The 17,586-nt window shown below is 42.4% G+C and overlaps 1 protein-coding gene and 1 long non-coding RNA gene across 5 annotated transcripts in view; both read left to right on the top strand.

Moving 5' to 3' along the window:
• Window positions 1–762: 762 nt before the first annotated feature.
• Window positions 763–17,586, top strand: part of rbfox3a (RNA binding fox-1 homolog 3a) — an 86,181-nt gene continuing 69,357 nt past the window's right edge. The window contains exon 1 of one of the 2 annotated variants that reach the window (XM_040134843.1): window positions 763–993. In XM_040134843.1, the coding sequence (XP_039990777.1) occupies window positions 778–993 (216 nt within the window). In that variant the 5' untranslated portion in view covers window positions 763–777. The remainder of the gene's footprint in view (window positions 994–17,586) is intronic. The other variant, XM_040134842.1, reaches the window with a different exon arrangement.
• Window positions 5,717–9,659, top strand: LOC120794129. 3 transcript variants are annotated; one of them, XR_005708095.1, is made up of 4 exons: window positions 5,717–6,168; window positions 8,139–8,321; window positions 8,410–8,509; window positions 8,648–9,659. It is a non-coding gene; the product is annotated as an uncharacterized LOC120794129 (long non-coding RNA). The 3 variants fall into 3 exon arrangements; XR_005708097.1 differs by lacking the exon at window positions 5,717–6,168 and adding an exon at window positions 6,426–7,794; XR_005708096.1 differs by lacking the exon at window positions 5,717–6,168 and adding an exon at window positions 6,426–8,049.

Below are 17,586 nucleotides of genomic sequence, written 5' to 3'. Positions count from 1 at the left end.
TGGATATGAGTGCACACTTTCAGACAGTCACTCTTTGAAGGCATTCAAGTGATGCACTCAGTTATACACATGAAAAGTGACAGAAGTAGTTGTGTGAAGAGTGGGAAAAGAGATTTTGAGATAGAAGTACCAAACTTGCCTTTTTCACACCACTTCACACCAGGCCATGGTGGATTCAGCCATCTGATTCTACCATGAGAAAGGGTGTGTCAGACACTGTTAGACGATCTGACAAGCTCTCAGTTTGAGGGATACTGTGGCCTTAAGCCCAGTTAAGGCCAATTAAATTCTGCTTGCTGGTTTTGATGGAATGGTTTGACCATTTCAGAAACCACGCTTTGGGTAGATCTGCCATTATTCACATAAAAATGTGTGAAGGCCTATGCATTGCTTTTCTTGGTTGTCCCTGAGGTTAAAATAGATTAAATATATTTTAAAAATTTAGAATTTTCAGTGGGAAGTTTTGTGTCTTGATGGTAAAACAGCTGCCTCAGCGATCAAATGGTGTGAATCATTGGCCTCACTGTCTGTCTATCAAAGCCAATATTAACCTAACAAAGTGAGGCTGAGATTTGAAAAAACACACCAGGTAATAGTCTTATCAGTCTGCATCATAATTTAACACTTTATATAGATTTGACAAGCTTTACCATGACTCAGACAAGTAAACCAGTCGAGAAATAAACCCTTTTTAACCTGTTGGTTTTCCTCTTTTCCTTTCTTTATCTATATCTGTCTATGCAGGGTAACCAAGAGGCCTCAGCTCTTCCTGAAGCCATGGCCCAACACTTCCCACCGGCCCAGTACCCCCCTCCACCACAGAATGGGATCCCTGCTGAGTACACCACTCCCCATACCCACCCAGCGGCCGACTACACGGGACCAAGCACGGTGGCTGAGCACACCCTGACACTGTACACGCCGACGCACACACACAGCGAACAGCCAGGAAATGACAGCAACTCCCCCGCTCTCACAGCCAACACAGTAACTGTGAGTCTACACTTTATATATACACTGAAATACCTGTTTATGGGGTTCCCCTGTATAATCCAGTGCAATCTAATAGAGCATGTCACAACTAACCTCATCTTCATGAACCATGCGGAATGTACAGTGTTTCGCTGTATTTTCATCAAATAAGAAGTTGCATCAGTGAAGGTTAAAAAGGTTAGGGGGACTTGACTGATGGTCTGATGGCTAATATAATTTTCCAAGAGTTTTCTTTTTCCCTGCACAATAAGGGGTAGAAAATATTCAGTGCAAACATGCAAACACACAAGTGTTTAAATCAGCTTATTTAAAAAAAAGCAAAATAAAATTGTCTCATTCACAGTGTTTTGTGGTATACTAAACTGATTTCTTGAAATGATAATTAAATGATAAATGTATTAAAACACAGTCTTAAGAAAGTGGATCAGGTCACACATGTATCATCTCTATAATATGCGATCATAAGCCTTTCCATTTATGGGACTTCATTCAGTTCTGAATAGCCTGTACCATTCTAAGCAAGCATGGTTGGTCCTTGCCTCATGATGTTTATGTCACACCCTGAATGTGCTATGGTGGTGCAGTTGGAACCAAGATTCACTCATCAGTCCACTGCAAACATCTTCAGTTGTTTATCATGGACAGGAGTGGCACCCTGCATTAGCATTAAAGTGCAACACACTGTGACCTCCTCCCAAGTAGTGAATATTATGAAGAGGCCTATTATGCTGTCATTCCTCATAGTACATTTTGGAGATTGTTGCTTTCTTATAGTCTGGCAAATCTACACTTACTTCCTCCTTCCTAGCACCCACCATCATGCCAGTTGCATGTTTGTTCACATTAATTCTATAAAGTCCATCCCCATGCAAAACAAGAATATCTATCCATCCATTTTCTACTGCTTATCTGGAGTCAGGTCACGGTGGCAGCAGGTTAAGCAAGGAAGTCCATACATCCCTCTCCCCAGCAATACTTTCCAGCTCTTTCTGGGGGACTCCCAGATGTTTCCAGGCCAGATGAGACATGTAGTCTCTCCAATGTGGTCTGGGTCTACCCCACTCATGTTGTTCAGGGAAGACAAATATATTGAATGTTCTACTACACCATTAAAATGTGGTAAATATCTTTTTTACTCATGATCCTGTTACTCATTATTCTGTTTCTACCTTGTGAATTTATCTATCTGTGTACCCAACAATATATAGTATACCCAAGACTTCCCTGTTGGTGGGCATTCCTCAATAGCCACCTGTACAGATGTTGAAAGTTGTGTAAACATCTTTGTCTTGAACTGTGTCTTAATGCTTCATGATATGTGCAATACTGCCAGAAAGTCCCTTAAACCAAATGACTTGTTTTAGGTTCAGTTTTGGCAATTTAGAAAGTGGTTGATACTTATAAGTTGGAGGAGTTTTTTTTGAGTGGATGTCCTATAGTTACAAGATAGATAGGCTGCTGAGATTAATTCCTGATTTTAAATTGAATTTAATGGCTCTAATCACAAGATTATGAAATCCTACAGGTACCTGTTTAGTGATACAACTAATATTTGTATTAATATTAGAGCGCTCTAAAAGGTTAATTCGACCATGGTTCTTGGCTGCTGTAGAATTCATTGTAGCTCATGAGACATGCTGTATTTTGAATCATAATCAGTTAAATGGGCAATATATGTCAAAGATATATATGTATTGTGTTGCTGAGATATCTACTGAAGTTAGTGTGCTAAGCAACTAGCCCCAGCCCGTCCCATCTCCTAATATCACTTTGTATCTCATGAGGCGATAGTCAGTCACTGTAGCATCCGGTCCGTCCTCAGTCCAGCATGAAGAAATAAAAACTACGAGCAGGCTATAAACCTGTGTTGCACACATCCTGTCTCTGCAACATTCCTCATTCCTTTTCTCAACCTCAGCTATTGCTGCTGCTGCTCTAGCTGCTTTCCCTCTCCCTCACGTTCGTCAACATCTTGTGGCTTGTCCTCTACTCCATTACACCACCATTACATCTTCCATGTCTCTCTGAATGGGCAGATTGGGTGTGAAATTGTCATTGTTATTTTAACAGTAACCGAAGACAACAACCCATCAATTATATAATCATAAGGTGGAAAACATGATTCCCCAATCCATGCAGGTTTGGCAACATGTCAACAACTGCCCTATGCTGAGGTTAGATTTATTCAAGTTAACGTTAGGTTAGGACTGAAACCTGGTTGTGAGTGACCAGTGAGCCCAGTTCCGGAACACGCACGCAGCACACTCTCATATGCACCCCAAATGACAAGTACACAGAGAGGGCCGGTAAAAACTTTTGGAATTTTTAGCGGTCCACCGGCCCACTGGTGTGGGGGATTTGTCCCATTATGCCCAATTGCCAGTCAAACTATGTCTCAGGGGAAGGGAAAGGGGGCAGAGGTACCAAAGAGTGCATTTCCTTGTTTCTTACGATAGAGGTGGACACCCCAACTTTTTGGTAATATGAATACGAAATTTGGCCAATTCTTGCACATTGCCCCTATAAGGAAGACACAAAATGCTTATTGTCCATCACTAATACAATTTTAAAAAGTGAGTATATCTTCATTCAGTTTGTTCAGTAATCTGGGTTTAGGTAATTGTTAAAATGGCTATGGGATAAAAACAGAGCTGTGGGCTAAATTTGACTTTGGAATGCAATGTGATGCAGACAGTGAAATCTAAAATTCAAACCCCCATTTTATAATTTAACTTATGTATATTTTAGCCACCAGTCCCTTGTGTGCCATTCTACTTTGAAGGTTTTACGGTTGGGAGATAGTTAGTTGAGACATAGAGTTTTCTAACTGCACTCAGCTCAACCCAAATGCTTTTGTAGTGGTGGGTGGTACGACTGCAGGGAACTGAGAGTGAAACCTCTCTCACTGACTCTAGGACTGTCTTTCTTTGACACCACACTTCACACAGCATGAAACGTAAAACTTAAAAAGTCTTAAGTACCCCACCCTGTGCTCCCAATAAGCTTTGAAATCTGAGAAAATGCATAAATCAAGAAAGTAAATGAGATCCAGATGATATACAGAATGAGAAGAGAACAGTTAGATTTCACTTAAAAGCATTTTAGTATTCTCATGGACCTTCACTGTAAGATCAAGTGAGTGTGCAAATGCATGCGTGAACTACACATTCACACACATATACGCACATATCCACACACACACCCAGCAGGGACAGATTGGTGGCTGCATGTCACTGCTGATAAATGAGCCATATTTCAGCTGCATTTCAGCATAGAACAGCAACCAAACACATACATGCACACACACACACACCAACCTACAAACACAAACCTACACACACGGTACACAAAGGTAGTGCTAAGAATGTTAACACTATAGTTAACTGCAACACCGTTTGTCTCTAGTTGAGGAACCTTCAAGCTGTCAGGGCCAATAAGATTGGAGCATGCTTGGAAGGTATGGGAGTGTATAGACAGTGATGGCAGAGTTGGGGGGTCCAACGAGAGAAGACATGGTACAGTCAGCATTACTGGAAGTGTTTCACAGTCACTGTGGAGAGTTTGTCACAGGCTGCAATTGTAACTGTCAAGAGACATAGTTGCTTGAGGATAAAGGAATAAGACACCACACACACGTTCACTGTGGCCTGAAAGACACTTACTATATTTATTTTCAAAAAATATACTGTCAGAAAAATGTATCTGTTGATACCGTGTTGGTTCTTTGACAACAAAAAATGAATACTATCCAATCAGTCGTGCCTATAACATCCAAGCATAAATGGTGGAGTAGCCAGCGGGAGAACCGGGACTTTTCCCAGTAGGCCACTACACAAATTGGACCAGCGGCTCAATACGAAAAAAATTAAAACATCACAGAGAGACAGAGAGCAAGAGGGAGAGAGACTGCTAGTGCTGTGTTGTGGTGAACAGCCCAATCGAGCATCCTGTCACCCACTGTGGTTCTGTCTGGCTGTCATCTCCCTCACATCTGTGTCGCTCCCCAGCTTACTATGTTCAGTTTGGTCCCATGGCTCTCCCCACCTGCTTATGTGTTCCTATCTTTATCATTATTTAAATACTAAGGCAGTAGGAAGGGGACTGTTGCTGGGTCGCTTTACATGGATAACAAATTTAATTAAAAAATGTGAAGGTATGGCTGAAAAGCTCAGACAAAAGAAGTTCAAATGCAGATCAGCAGAGTGGATCCAGGACCTAAGTGAGTCCAGTAAAGATAACAGTCATGTTTTACAGCATACATTGTGGGCAGATCCCAACAGGAAGCTAGTCTTAGATTATTTAGCAGGATGATGTTGTATTGCTTCATTTTCTGCTCGGGTTTCCAGTGTCTAGTCTAGTGATGTATTTACTGCTGTACAGTCCAGTCTGAATTCTAATTTCATATTCTGCAGCCTACTAAAGCTACTAAAAAAAAAAGGAATACAGTTTAATACAATGCAAACTGAACAGCCATAAATACCAACTACAGTTTATTCAGCAAGTATTCGAACCCCATCTGTAACATCCTGTCTTGTGTCATGCATATTTCCTGTTTTATTTTGTAGTACTTACCTCTCTTGCCCTCTCCTGTCATTGTGTGTTTCCTGCCCTTCATCAGCCACACCTGTTGCCAATTACTCACTTGCACTTGATATACCTCATAGTCATCCCTGTGTATATATACTTCTCTGTTTCCCATGCCTTCTGGCCAGATTGTCTTTGTTCCCTCATGTGTTTACTGCTTTCTTGTATTTTTTTTCTAGTGTTTTCTTTTGTGGTTTTCGACTTTGCTATTTTCCCTGGTTTATGGATTTTTGCCAACTCCCTGTCTGCCTTGTTTGCCCTGGACTGCCTACCTGTGTATGACCTTTTGCATTGTCAGTAAAGACTGGTTTTTTTACACTAAAACTCACTCCAGTGAGTTTCTATGCATCTGAGTCTTTGTTCCTACCAGAGTTATTACAGTACAATCCGGCGCTATCTGTTCTCAAGAGCAGCGGCTGCAAGACCACCACCAGGCGTTGACCAAGCTGGTCTGAGGTGTCGAGGACCTCCATTATACACCAGGATGCCTTCTGAACTACCATGACGAAGCAGCTCCATGTGCTCACGGCCCAGACACAGCTGGTTTTAGCTTGTTCCTCACCATGAACCACATGCTCCACCCATTGAAAGGTATTATGGTGATCATGAGACCTGCCTCCCCTTTTTGTCTCTCTGCCTCCTGACATTTGGTTAGTTGCCGTCATCATTTCCCACAGAACATTCCCGTGTTGCCTTCATGATCACCAACCTCACTGGGAGGGCACGGGAATGGGCCATGGCGAAGTGGGACAAACAATCTCCAGTCCTTGAAAGCTTTTTCAGAGGCTTTAAGAGAGTGTTTGGACACTGTACACCTGGTTCTGAGGCAGGCCCAGGCTTGGTGGCTCTTTAACAGGGAAACCGTCGAGTGGCAGACCGTGCCATTCATTTTCAGACTTTGGCTGATGACAATAAATGAAACACTTAATCCCTGTCCAACACATTCCTGCACAGTCTCTCTGATGAAATTACAGATCAAGTGTTAATAGACTTACCCACAGACTTTGACTCACTGGCTTCACTAGCTATCAAGATAGATAATCGTCTCTTTGAAACAAAGGAAAAGAGGCGTTGAACCGAAAGGAGACCTCCAGTCAACTTGGGGCAGGCCTCTTCCTGGCCTCAGACCAAACGTCATTCCAGTCCTGTGGTGGGCTCCTATGAGCAAGGTACAGCGCCTACTGGGGGAAAGGTGGAACCAATGCAGGTGGGCTTCACTTGACTTTCTCCTGAGGAGCGACAGCACCGCCTTAGGGAGGGAACCTGTATCTACTATGGTCTCCTAGGACATTTCCTAGCAGTGTGGCCAGTAAAGGGCTGGACTCATGAGTGAAAAGAGGTTTACTGATGAGCCGAATGTCCTCTTCTTCAACAAGTGTTAACCCATGCTCGGTTTCTCCTTCGGTTTCCCTGGAGGTGGCTGTGGACTCTGGAGCTTCTGAAAGCTTCATGCATTAAGGCCTCACTTGCCAGCTCAAGCTGCAACTAGACCCTCTCTCATCTGAACTTCCTCTCATCCTTGTTTCCCTGTGGCTAACAAAAGCATAACCCGTATATTTACTGGTCTACTGGCACCATCCTGGAGGGGAGTAACTTATGCCCCTCATCTTGAGTCCTATCCGCCTCTCCCACTGTTCTCCCCAAGCATGTTGACTCCTCCTCAGAGTTCCCTGATCTGTCTGGCACTCCCTCTGCTTACCTGAATTTGAAGGTTTTCAACAAGGCCCGTGCTGCATCCCTGCCACCTAATAGACCATACAACTGTGCCATCAACCTCCTCCCTCGGGTTTCTCCTCCCAAAGGCCAACTCTACACCTCTTCTGCCTTTGATTTGTTGCAAGGAGCCACCATTTTAACTAAACTGGATTTCCAAAATGCATATTCTCTCGATCGCATTGGCCTTCAACATCCCTTGTGGCCATTATGAATACCTGGTGATGCCTTTTGGATGTACTAATGCCCCAGCAGTCTTTGAGTCCCTAGTGAATGACAGTCTTTGCGAAAAGCTTAACTCCTTTTTGTTTGTCTATCTGGATGAAATTCATATTTATTTTTCTAAGAAATATGAGGAGTATGTGCAGCATATACAGCAGACTCTTCAGCAGCTGTTGGAGAACCTGCTGTTTGTCAAGACGGAGAAGTGTGAATTTCACCAGCATCATCTTCTACTTGGGATTCATCGTGTCACCTGGAAATATCCAAATGGGACCTGCCATGGTTAGTGCTGTCGTTGCCTGGCTGATACCCACTGACTGCATGCAATTACAGAGATGTTTGGGGTTTCCTAATTTCCACAGAAGCTTCATTAGGAATTAGAGTTTCATAGCAGCCCCTTAACATGCCCTCACATCTCCTAGTTCTAAGTTTCTTTGGAACACTCAAGCTGAAGAGGCCTTCAATACCTTGAAACACCAGTTCACCTCCTCACCCATCCTCACCATGCCAGACCTCAAGCTTCAGTTCATCGTCAAGGTTGACACGTCCGATGTGGGGTTGGGGGCAGTGCTTTCACAACGCTTCCCCAAAGACAACAAGGTTCAACCATGTGCTTTCTTTTCCAGAAAGTTGTCTCCAGCAGAGAGGAACTACGATGTAGGTAACTGGGAGTTGTTGGCTGTCAAGTTGGCACTGGAGGAATGGAGACACTGGCTGGAGGGGGCTGGATTGCCATTCCTAGGGTGGACTGACCATAAGAATCTGGAGGGCATGAAAACAGCCAGGAGGTTGAACTCATGCTGAGCCAGGTGGGTTCTGTTTTTCAACTGTTTTAACTTCACCCTGTCTTATCGCCTCGCCTCCAAGAACACTAAATCAGATGCCTTCTCCCACCAGTTAAAACCTGACGCCTCAGAACCTCCTCTTCATCCCGGTCAAGCTCTGTCCAGGAGTGCTGCAGTGGGGTCACTCATCCAGGCTCAGATACCATTCAGGGGTGAGTTCGACCATCAGTCTCAGACCTCAAGCTTAAATTCATCGTCGAGGTTGACACGTCGGATGTGGGGATGGGGGCGGTGCTTTCACAACGCTTCCCCAAAGACAACAAGTTTCACCCATGTGCTTTCTTTTCCAGAAAGTTGTCTCCAGCAGAGAAGCAGCGGTTTTGGTGGCCTTCTTTAGTGGAAGATGTGGGGAAATTTGTCTCAGCCTATCCTGTTTGTGCTCAGAATAAGACTTCATAAAAACAACCATATGGATTGCGTCATCCTCTCCTGGTGCCACGATGACCCTGGTCCTACATTCTGTATTTTTGGACTTTGTCATTGGTTTGCCCCCCTCTTGAGGTAATGCTGTTATTCTCATAATAGATTGCTTTTCCAAGATGGTACACTTTGTCCCTGTGCCCAAACTCCCTTCTGCTAAGGAGACAGCAGAGGTCATGTTGTCTCATGTTTTTCGTCTACATGACCTACCCCAGGATGTTGTCTCCAATAGGGGTCCTCAGTTTGCTTCTTGGTTCTAGAAGAAGTAAACTGATTGGTGCCACAGCTAGACTCTTCTCTGGGTTTCATCTTCAGTCCAACGGCCAGACGGAGCATTACAAACAGGAGCTGGAGACTGACCTCAAATGTTTAGTTTCCCAGAATTTCCCTGTGGAGTTGACAGTTGGTATGGATTGAACATGCAAACATTTCTCTTCCTGTTAACACCATGGATCTGTCTCCCTTTCAATGTGTCTATGGCTACCAACCACCATCGTTTCTGGAGCAAGACAGGGAGGTTGCTGTACCATCCTCTTGGGCCCTGGGACCTCACTTTGAGAAGGGCCCAGACAGCTCTTCTCCGAGCTTCCAAACACTACAAGAGCGAGATCAACAAGCGCTACACTCCAGCATTATCATGTGGGACAGAGGGTTTGGCTCTCCACACAGGCCCTGCCTCTCCGTTTGGAAAGTTATGAGCTGGCGCCCAGGTTTGTTGATCCTTTCCCCATCTCAAAAATCATTAATCCTGTGGCTGTTCAGTTACGTCTCCCCAGGACCAAGAGAGTCCACTTGACCTTCCACGTCTCCGAAACAAACCTTGCATCTTTGTTCCCTCGCGTGTTCACTGTTTTCTAGTGTTTTTTTTCTTTTTCTTTTTTTTTCTAGTGTTCTGTTTTGTAGTTTTTGACTTTGCTAGTTTCCCTAGTTTATGGATTTTTGGCAACTCCCTGCCTGTTTTGTTTGCCTTTTTTGGATAGCCTACTTATGTATGACCTTCTGGACTGTCTGTAAAAAGTTTGCCTTTCTAAACTCAACCTTGCCTCCAGTGAGTTTTTCTTTGGTCCTACCTAAGTTGTTACACCTTTACTTTTTTTAGACTCTTGTTATGTTTCAGCCTTATGTTAAAAATATTTAAATTCATTTATCAATCTACACTCAATAACCTATAATGACAAAAGAAAAACAGAGTTTTAGAAATTTTTGCAAATTTATTAAAAAGAAAAAACTGATATCATCCAGCCAGAGCCCTGACTTGAACCTAATCGAACATTGCTGGAGAGACCTGGAAATGGCTATCCACCGACAGTTACCATTCAAACAGACAGAGTTTGAGAGAATCTGCAGAGAATGGCAGAAAAAATCCCAAAATCCAGGTGTGCAAAGCTTGTTGTGTCATACCCAAGAAGATTCAAGGCTTTAATTACTGCCAAAAGTGCTTCAACTAAGTATAGAGTAAAGGGTCTGAATACTTATGTCAATGTGATATTTAATTTTTTCCTTTTTAATAAATTTGCAAAAAAATTCTAAAATTCTGTTTCCACTTTGTCAGTATGCATTATTGAGTGTAGATTGACGAGGGAAAAAATGAATTTAAACAATTTTAGCATAAAGCTGCTCCTTTGACCACTCTCCAGTGGATCTTGTGAGTTTTGGTCTGGTGTTCACAGACACCTGATGTTGTTTATTTCTGGTGTTCATTCAGTCTCCTATCCTGAGTCCTGGCTGTTTCCCCAATGTATTGCCATTCCTTAAACACAGGGGTTACCATCCAGCTTGTCACATACTACGGACAAAAAGTGAGGATATTTCAGGTTCTGCTGGCATGATTTCGACCACTTTAATTTGTCTGAGTCCCCAAACTTCCTGGATGTGTAATATTAAATCACCAGGGCACTTCTGTAAATAAATGTATGAAACCAGCATTTTTAACCTTAACTGTGGTTTTGTCTCCTTGCAAATGCTTGTGTGTGCGTGTCTTGGTTTAATTCCTGGTGAGAGAAGGGTCTGTAACCATCTAACCATGTGTAATTTACCTATCTGGCAGCACTCATATCTGATAACATCCATAATAGGCCAGAGGAGGTAGGCCACAGTCACACTGTTCAGCTCAACAAGTAACACACACATATGCGCACATGCTCCTTCAAAGACACATCTGGGAGATCTAACGGACTCCGAATCAGGTGAAGGTGCTTAGGGCAGTTTGGGAGGGTTTGGGCTCCATCTGTGTGAGTGTATGTGTGTGCGTGTGTGTGTGTGTGTGTGTGTGTGTGTGTGTGTGTGTGTGTGTGTGTGTGTGTGTGTGTGTGTGTGTGTGTGTGTGTGTGTGTGTGTGTGTGTGTGTGTGTAAATGGCATAAGGGAGGCTTAGATAGACTAGTTGTGTATAGCTTCCCTCTTCACACACACACCACACACATTAGACAGCTTTGTACTGGTTACCTGGTGACAGAGAGGAAGCTCGGCCTGCTTGTGTATGATATTGTTCATGTAATTATAACCTCTTCCTGCCTGGCTGCTCACACAACATGATTGGTGGAGGCCTTGCAACCACAGAGAAAGAAAGAAGACCAGGGACGGATATTAGTTTAAAGCTGTCCAATTTGATATTGTGCTAAACTGGATGAAAGACTACAGCTAGCTACATGTGCTAACACACACATTGGATGGAAAACTCCACTGGAACGGGGACCAACAAGAAAAACTTAATCCACTAAGGGTGATTGATTTTTTTTGTGGCGTAAGGTAGAAGGAGATGAGTTATACGGCTCTCGTTACATGCTGAATATGCACAAAGTTTTAAGTTAATAACTTTTATGGTATTTCTGTTTGGGGTAAGTGAAAATTGCAAGTCAGCACTGTCTGAGAAAATGAACAACAGCGACCTTCGTTCAGTCATCCGCTACCTCCCTCTCAAGGGCTTATAACCTGACAATGTCCACACGGACATGGTGGCAACAGTAGGGGAGGGTGCCCCTTCTTACAGCATGGTGAAAAATTGGGCTGCTGAATTCAGATTTGGCAGAAAGAGTCTGGAGGATGACCCCCATCCTGGAAGGCTGGTCACTATCACCACACAGGAGACCATGGACAAGATACATGTCATGATTTTGAGGGGATCTGTATGCTCCTCAACTGCTGGACTAAGCGTGTAAATGTAGGACAAGACTATGTTGAAAAATAAATGTGCTAGGTTTTCTAAAATTGACTCCTTCTACCTTAGGCCACAATCTTAGCAATCACTCCTTGTATGTAGGGATTTGTGATAAATTGGCTACTTTGAACAGGATTATTTGAGAAACTTTACAGTGGACTCACCATGTGAATGACAATGTCATGCTAATAAATAGCTGTACTTTTTAAATGTCCTCATTTCAATAAATTTACTAGAAAACAGCATATATGAAACCACATTGAGGTTAACAGGAACAATTCAGTAATCTGAATATACCTCAAATTAGCCAATCAAGAACACCTGAAAAAAAATCCTTGAGAAAAATAACTTACATAAAAAGGTTTGACCTGGTGTATGCTAAAAGAATATTCAGTCATATGTAAACATCATAACACCAAATCACAACACTCCAACTACAAGGAACAAAACATGCAAGGGGCTGTCAAAGTCCAACCACAGTCAATTAAATGACAGAGTCCCTGTACCTAAGTGGTCAACTAATCTGGCATCCACTGTGGGACATGATAAGTAGGGGTTCCTGGGAAGGTGATGGGGGCTCACTGGAGCCTGTGGGGCCTACAGTTGAGGAGCAGGAAAAGGGGGATGGGCTAGGAGGCTGAGAAGAGGTTGAGAATTGCACTGAGGAGCAGTCCTGGCATGAGCAGGTGCAAACTGCCTCCCAGCTCTGGTAGGCACATGTGGAGGAGTAGGAGGCCAAAAAGTCAAGGCCCCCCAAAAGGGTCTGCAGCAAGAGGCTGGTGCAAGTGATAAGCCCACCTCAGTTAGTACTGCAGGTGCTTGTCTGTCAACTTATTCACCTTTTGTGCAGGGTCATCCAGGAGAACAAGGTCGCCCGGCTGATGAGGTTGAAACACAACCTTATTGTCATACTGAGTGTTTTGATGCTGTTTGGTTGCACCAGAGTTGTGGGTTGCATCCATGAATGCATGTGATAAGCATGTGGCAAGGTGTTTGGCATAAGCTGCTAGTGTACCTGGTGTGGAAGAGATCATGACATGACCTTCAACATGACATCAAGTGCCAAGTTAGGTTCCATGTCATGAACAAGGAAGAAAGGAGAAAACCTGGTGCTTAAGTGAACTCCCAATCACCATCATTTTGTGATATGCACTTAGCAAGTTGATCTTTCAGTGGTCTGTTCAGTCTTTCCACCATGCCATTGGACTGAGCATGGTATGGTGATGTGTGTGTTTTATTGATCCAAAGTGAGCTGCAAATATGCCTGATGAGGTCTGATTTAAACTGTCGGCCTTTGTCAGTGTGAGTCAACCCTGGCAAAACATGCTGACTTATATAGTCCTCAAAAATACACTTTGCCACAGTGGTAGCATGCTGGTCTTTCAGTGGAAAGAGGTTGACATAGCGTGTGAAATAGTATATTATTACCCGAACATACCTGTTGCATTTTGTAGTAACAGGTAGCTCAGTAATGTCTGCAGCAACCTTCTGAAATGGCCTCTCCGCTTGGTTTGGCTGTGGTCTCTTTCATGTGTGGCCAATAACAGATGCATCTGGCTCTTTGGAGTGTGCATTCTATACTTAGTTGACCACTGAACTGATTTAATTGCAGACCGGTCAAGGCTGTGGGAAAGAGAGCTGCCAGAAAAATAACTGGAAAGGTTGCAGATGTGTAAGGGCTTTTTTTGACTTTCCTGCAGAAGATCCCCTTTCACATGATTAATTTGGGACATTAATGCCAGAGTTGCTTCAGTATGGGGGAGGAGTGTCTTAAATAACCAGTTGGTGATCTATGTGCGCTGTCCTCTAGCCATCCAATGACTTCACTGAGACATTCATCCTCACTTTGCGGTTGCTGCATTTTTCTCAAGTCAGTTGACAGTGTGTGGCTGATTTCAAGTAAAACTGAGTTAGTGCTGTCATTTGAGTCTCTGTTGACTGAGGTCATTCTGTTTGTGGCGGTGATGGCAGAGATGATACACTGGACAGCTTTGTTGTGAGTATCAGTGTTGGGACACCTGGACATGGCATCTGCGTTGGCATGTTGTTTACCTTCCTGATGTAAGTTGTTGTAGTCATACACATCCATCAACTGCATCTGCCAGTAGGATCATTATCCACTGGAGTTTTCTTCAGACTCAGGAGGGGCTTATGATCTGTGACCACTGTGAATGTGCTGCCAGCGAGGAAGTGTTTAAAATGCCTCACAGACCAAACAACTGCCCAGAGGTCACAGTCAAAGGTAGAACGTTTCCTTTCAGAAGGGCTGAGTGTGTGGCTTGCATAGGCAATAACACATTCTTCATTGTCTTGATGTTGAGCCAGTACAGAGCCAATGCAGTCCTGTGACGCCTCTGTGTACAGCAAAAAAGGCTGCATGAAGATGGGATGTGCCACAATCAGTGGATGAGTGAGAGCCTGTTTCAGTGACTGAAAAGCATCCTCACACTGAATAGTCCATTTGAATAAAGCTCCTTTGTGTGAGAGTGTGCAGTGAAGAAGAAAAGTTCTTGATAAGCCTACGGTAGTTGGAGCACAGTGCAATGAATGTTCTCATCTCCGTGGTTGTCCTGGGTATAGTCCATCCATGGTACCTTTTCAAGGTTCCTTGCATCTGGTTGAAGTCCATAGTTGGAGATGGCATGGCCAAGGAAGGTCACTTGCACTCTTGTAAACTGCCACTTTCTGGCTTTCAAGTAGAAAGCCCTTCTCCATAGCTCCAGGGAGAGATGCCTTTACACCTGAACACCTCTCCAAGGCTCTGTAAGTGTTCTGCAAAACAGCGACTGAATACAAGGACATCATCAAGATAAATCAAGTAATCCTTCCAGTGCAGGCCATGGAGCACCACTCTATCAATCTCTGAAAGTTTGGTGGGGAGTTGGTTAAGCCCATAGGCATAACTTTGAACTGGTACAGGGCACTGTCAGTGTTGAATGCCGTTTTTCGCCTTGTCCTGTGGCTCAAGCTCAACCTGCCAACATCCATTAGATAAGTACATTGTGCTAAAGCAGCAAGCACCTTACAGGCTGTCAAGGGCGTCTGCAGGGCGTGGCAGGGGGTATGATTCTTTAAAGGTGGCTGCAATCAACTCCCTGTAATTGATTCAGAATCTGTAACTACCATCTGACAGCATTGCAGCTCAGCAATCTTATTTAATCACCACCAACAGGGCAGGACAGTATACATACATCTTTATTCTATCCTCTAGCACATCTTCATCCAATTTGACTATCACACTCACACCTGTCCCACTATAACAACAACAGGTAGGAACCAAAAATTACTCCAGAATAAGGGGGTTGTAAATAGGCAACTTATATGTTAAACCTATAATATATATATGTATATGTATCTATAGATATAGATATAGATATAGATATATATAAGGTGCTGTATCTGATCATGAAAAAATTCTATCATAAACTCAACTAAATAATATGAATTAATAATATAATAAAATAAATTAAATAATATTGCAAAACGTAGGAAGCAACATAAATTAATATGGTAAACTGACAATTAAAAAAACCAAAATGTGTACAATAACTAAGGTTACAATCATATTAAGTATACAGTATGTATGCAAATTAGAGCATGAACTAGATGGGGCTATAACAATGGATTAGGAAATGGTTGTTAGAGACTCCCATGGCCCACCATTGAGGTCACCTAGGTCCAGAACTCTGTATTTTTTACGAGGTGTATATAATAAAAGTCTTGAAATAATTGCCTAAATATAACTCTACTTTGGTGCTGCACAGATATTGTAAATCACCAGCCTTTGTTATCTGATCACAAGCACCATTGCTTGTGTGTGGGTGGGTGAGGTGAATGATCTTGTCGTTGCTATGAAATCTTTACTCAACACAGTGATTCTTTGATTATGTCAATAAACCGGACAGGCAGCTTAATCTCCCAAAGCTTGATACAGGTAACTAGAGAATTTTACCAGCGGACTCCTTGTAGTTCAGTGCTATTCATCCCCAGACATCATCTGACGAACAGCTCCTGTACAGTCTCACTATGTTAAACAGTGGCCGTCATGATGCCTGCTAGTTAGTTTCACTTGAGTGAATTAACAGCTAGTTAGTTCACTCATAGTTAATTCTTTCAAGCTAGCTAACTTTAATGCCTTCCATCCATTGTCACACTGATAAACTTTCAACCAAAGTTGAAATGCTTTTCTTTCAATTCAGTTTGTGTAAAGGGTAGAAATGCACGTTAGGTATCCCTTTTTATTTTTACACCTATATATTTTATTTTCATTGTAAGATTAGCCTAATGGAGGCTGGTAACATTTGCATATAAATACTAATTGACCCGGTGTTCACTTTCCTCCCTGACACAGACAAAAATGAAATGACCGCATCAATCAAAGCTGAGCTTTGGGAAGGGAAGAGATACGGGACAAATGAGAAGAGTGAGAGAAAAAGAAGGAGAGAATGTGATGGAGATAGAGGAAGAGCATGTACAACCCACTGTGCCCAGGATAGGATTAGCATTATGTCCCTGTGCTGTTCAGCACAAACAAAAACGGACTTGATCAAATTCAAAAAATGTAGGCCTAATTACCACAGAGATAATATGTACTTTGGTAATTACAGTGAAACCTATAGGCTCAATTTACCAACAATACAAATCTAGTAATAACTAACTAATTATAGTGTCAGAATATAGTATTCTTATATAAATATATTATTTTATAAAACACATTTTTCTTATGTTTATGTACTGTTTGCGACTCATTTCACGGAATGGTTGTAAAGCCATTGTTATCCAATTTTTGCCCTCCAAACATCCACTTATGTAGATCAGGTAAATACATTTTTGGAGCTCAGTTTTTGGACCTCGATATTTCTCAAACCCCGCATACAGTCATGGAGACTCTGCAGGTTTACAGAACCTGCAGATGGAGAACCAGCACTTAAGGTAGTAGTATTGAACTATTTGTAAAACATATTGCCGGAATAAATAAAATGGTGATTGAAAACCTCACACATATCTGATTTGTTTGTTATGATTCGATTTTCAAAACAGATTTTAGGGGGGAGTAATAAAGGGGAATTATTTTTTCTAGGATTTGATTATTTTTCAAAACTCAGAAGTATTTCCAGAGGTATTTGCAAGCAAGGACAAGTACAAGTCATATTGGGTGTTTCCAATAAGTCTGAGACTATTATTCTGTTGATGCTCGAAATTTTCAGTCAGACGATTGGTTGTTTTGGTTATCTTCCAAGCTGCATCTCTGAATGTAAGAGCTTTGGAAATGTTTGGGGAGAACCAAGGATTAGAACGATGTTTTATTCTAAAATTTGGAGCTCCCTAAGTAGTGAGTGTGTTTATTAAGTACGTTGTTAAAAATTGTGCAAAAAAGATTAAAAACCACGTTGGGGTCGGAAAATATTTTCAATTTGTTCAGGGCTGAAATTTATTTACAATTCATTCGCAAAATTACAAAAAAAAAGAACATGTAACGTTGTATCAATTTACTGAGCAAATTCCGCAGTGTCGCTTTCAGCACATCATTTTAAATATCGCTGGTACAATGTCCTAATGTTTTGACATCGTCACTTTATATTACTGGGATGTCAGACGCAACTATCACAGAGTCGCTGCAACGTCACTAATAAAGAAATGTCAAAATCACGAC

Source organism: Xiphias gladius, chromosome 9 (assembly GCF_016859285.1).
Source record: "Xiphias gladius isolate SHS-SW01 ecotype Sanya breed wild chromosome 9, ASM1685928v1, whole genome shotgun sequence".
In the NCBI taxonomy this organism is placed as follows: Eukaryota; Metazoa; Chordata; class Actinopteri; order Istiophoriformes; family Xiphiidae; genus Xiphias; species Xiphias gladius.
The sequence above is the reverse complement of the archived record's forward strand: the minus strand, read 5'-3'. Positions and strand labels throughout refer to the sequence as shown.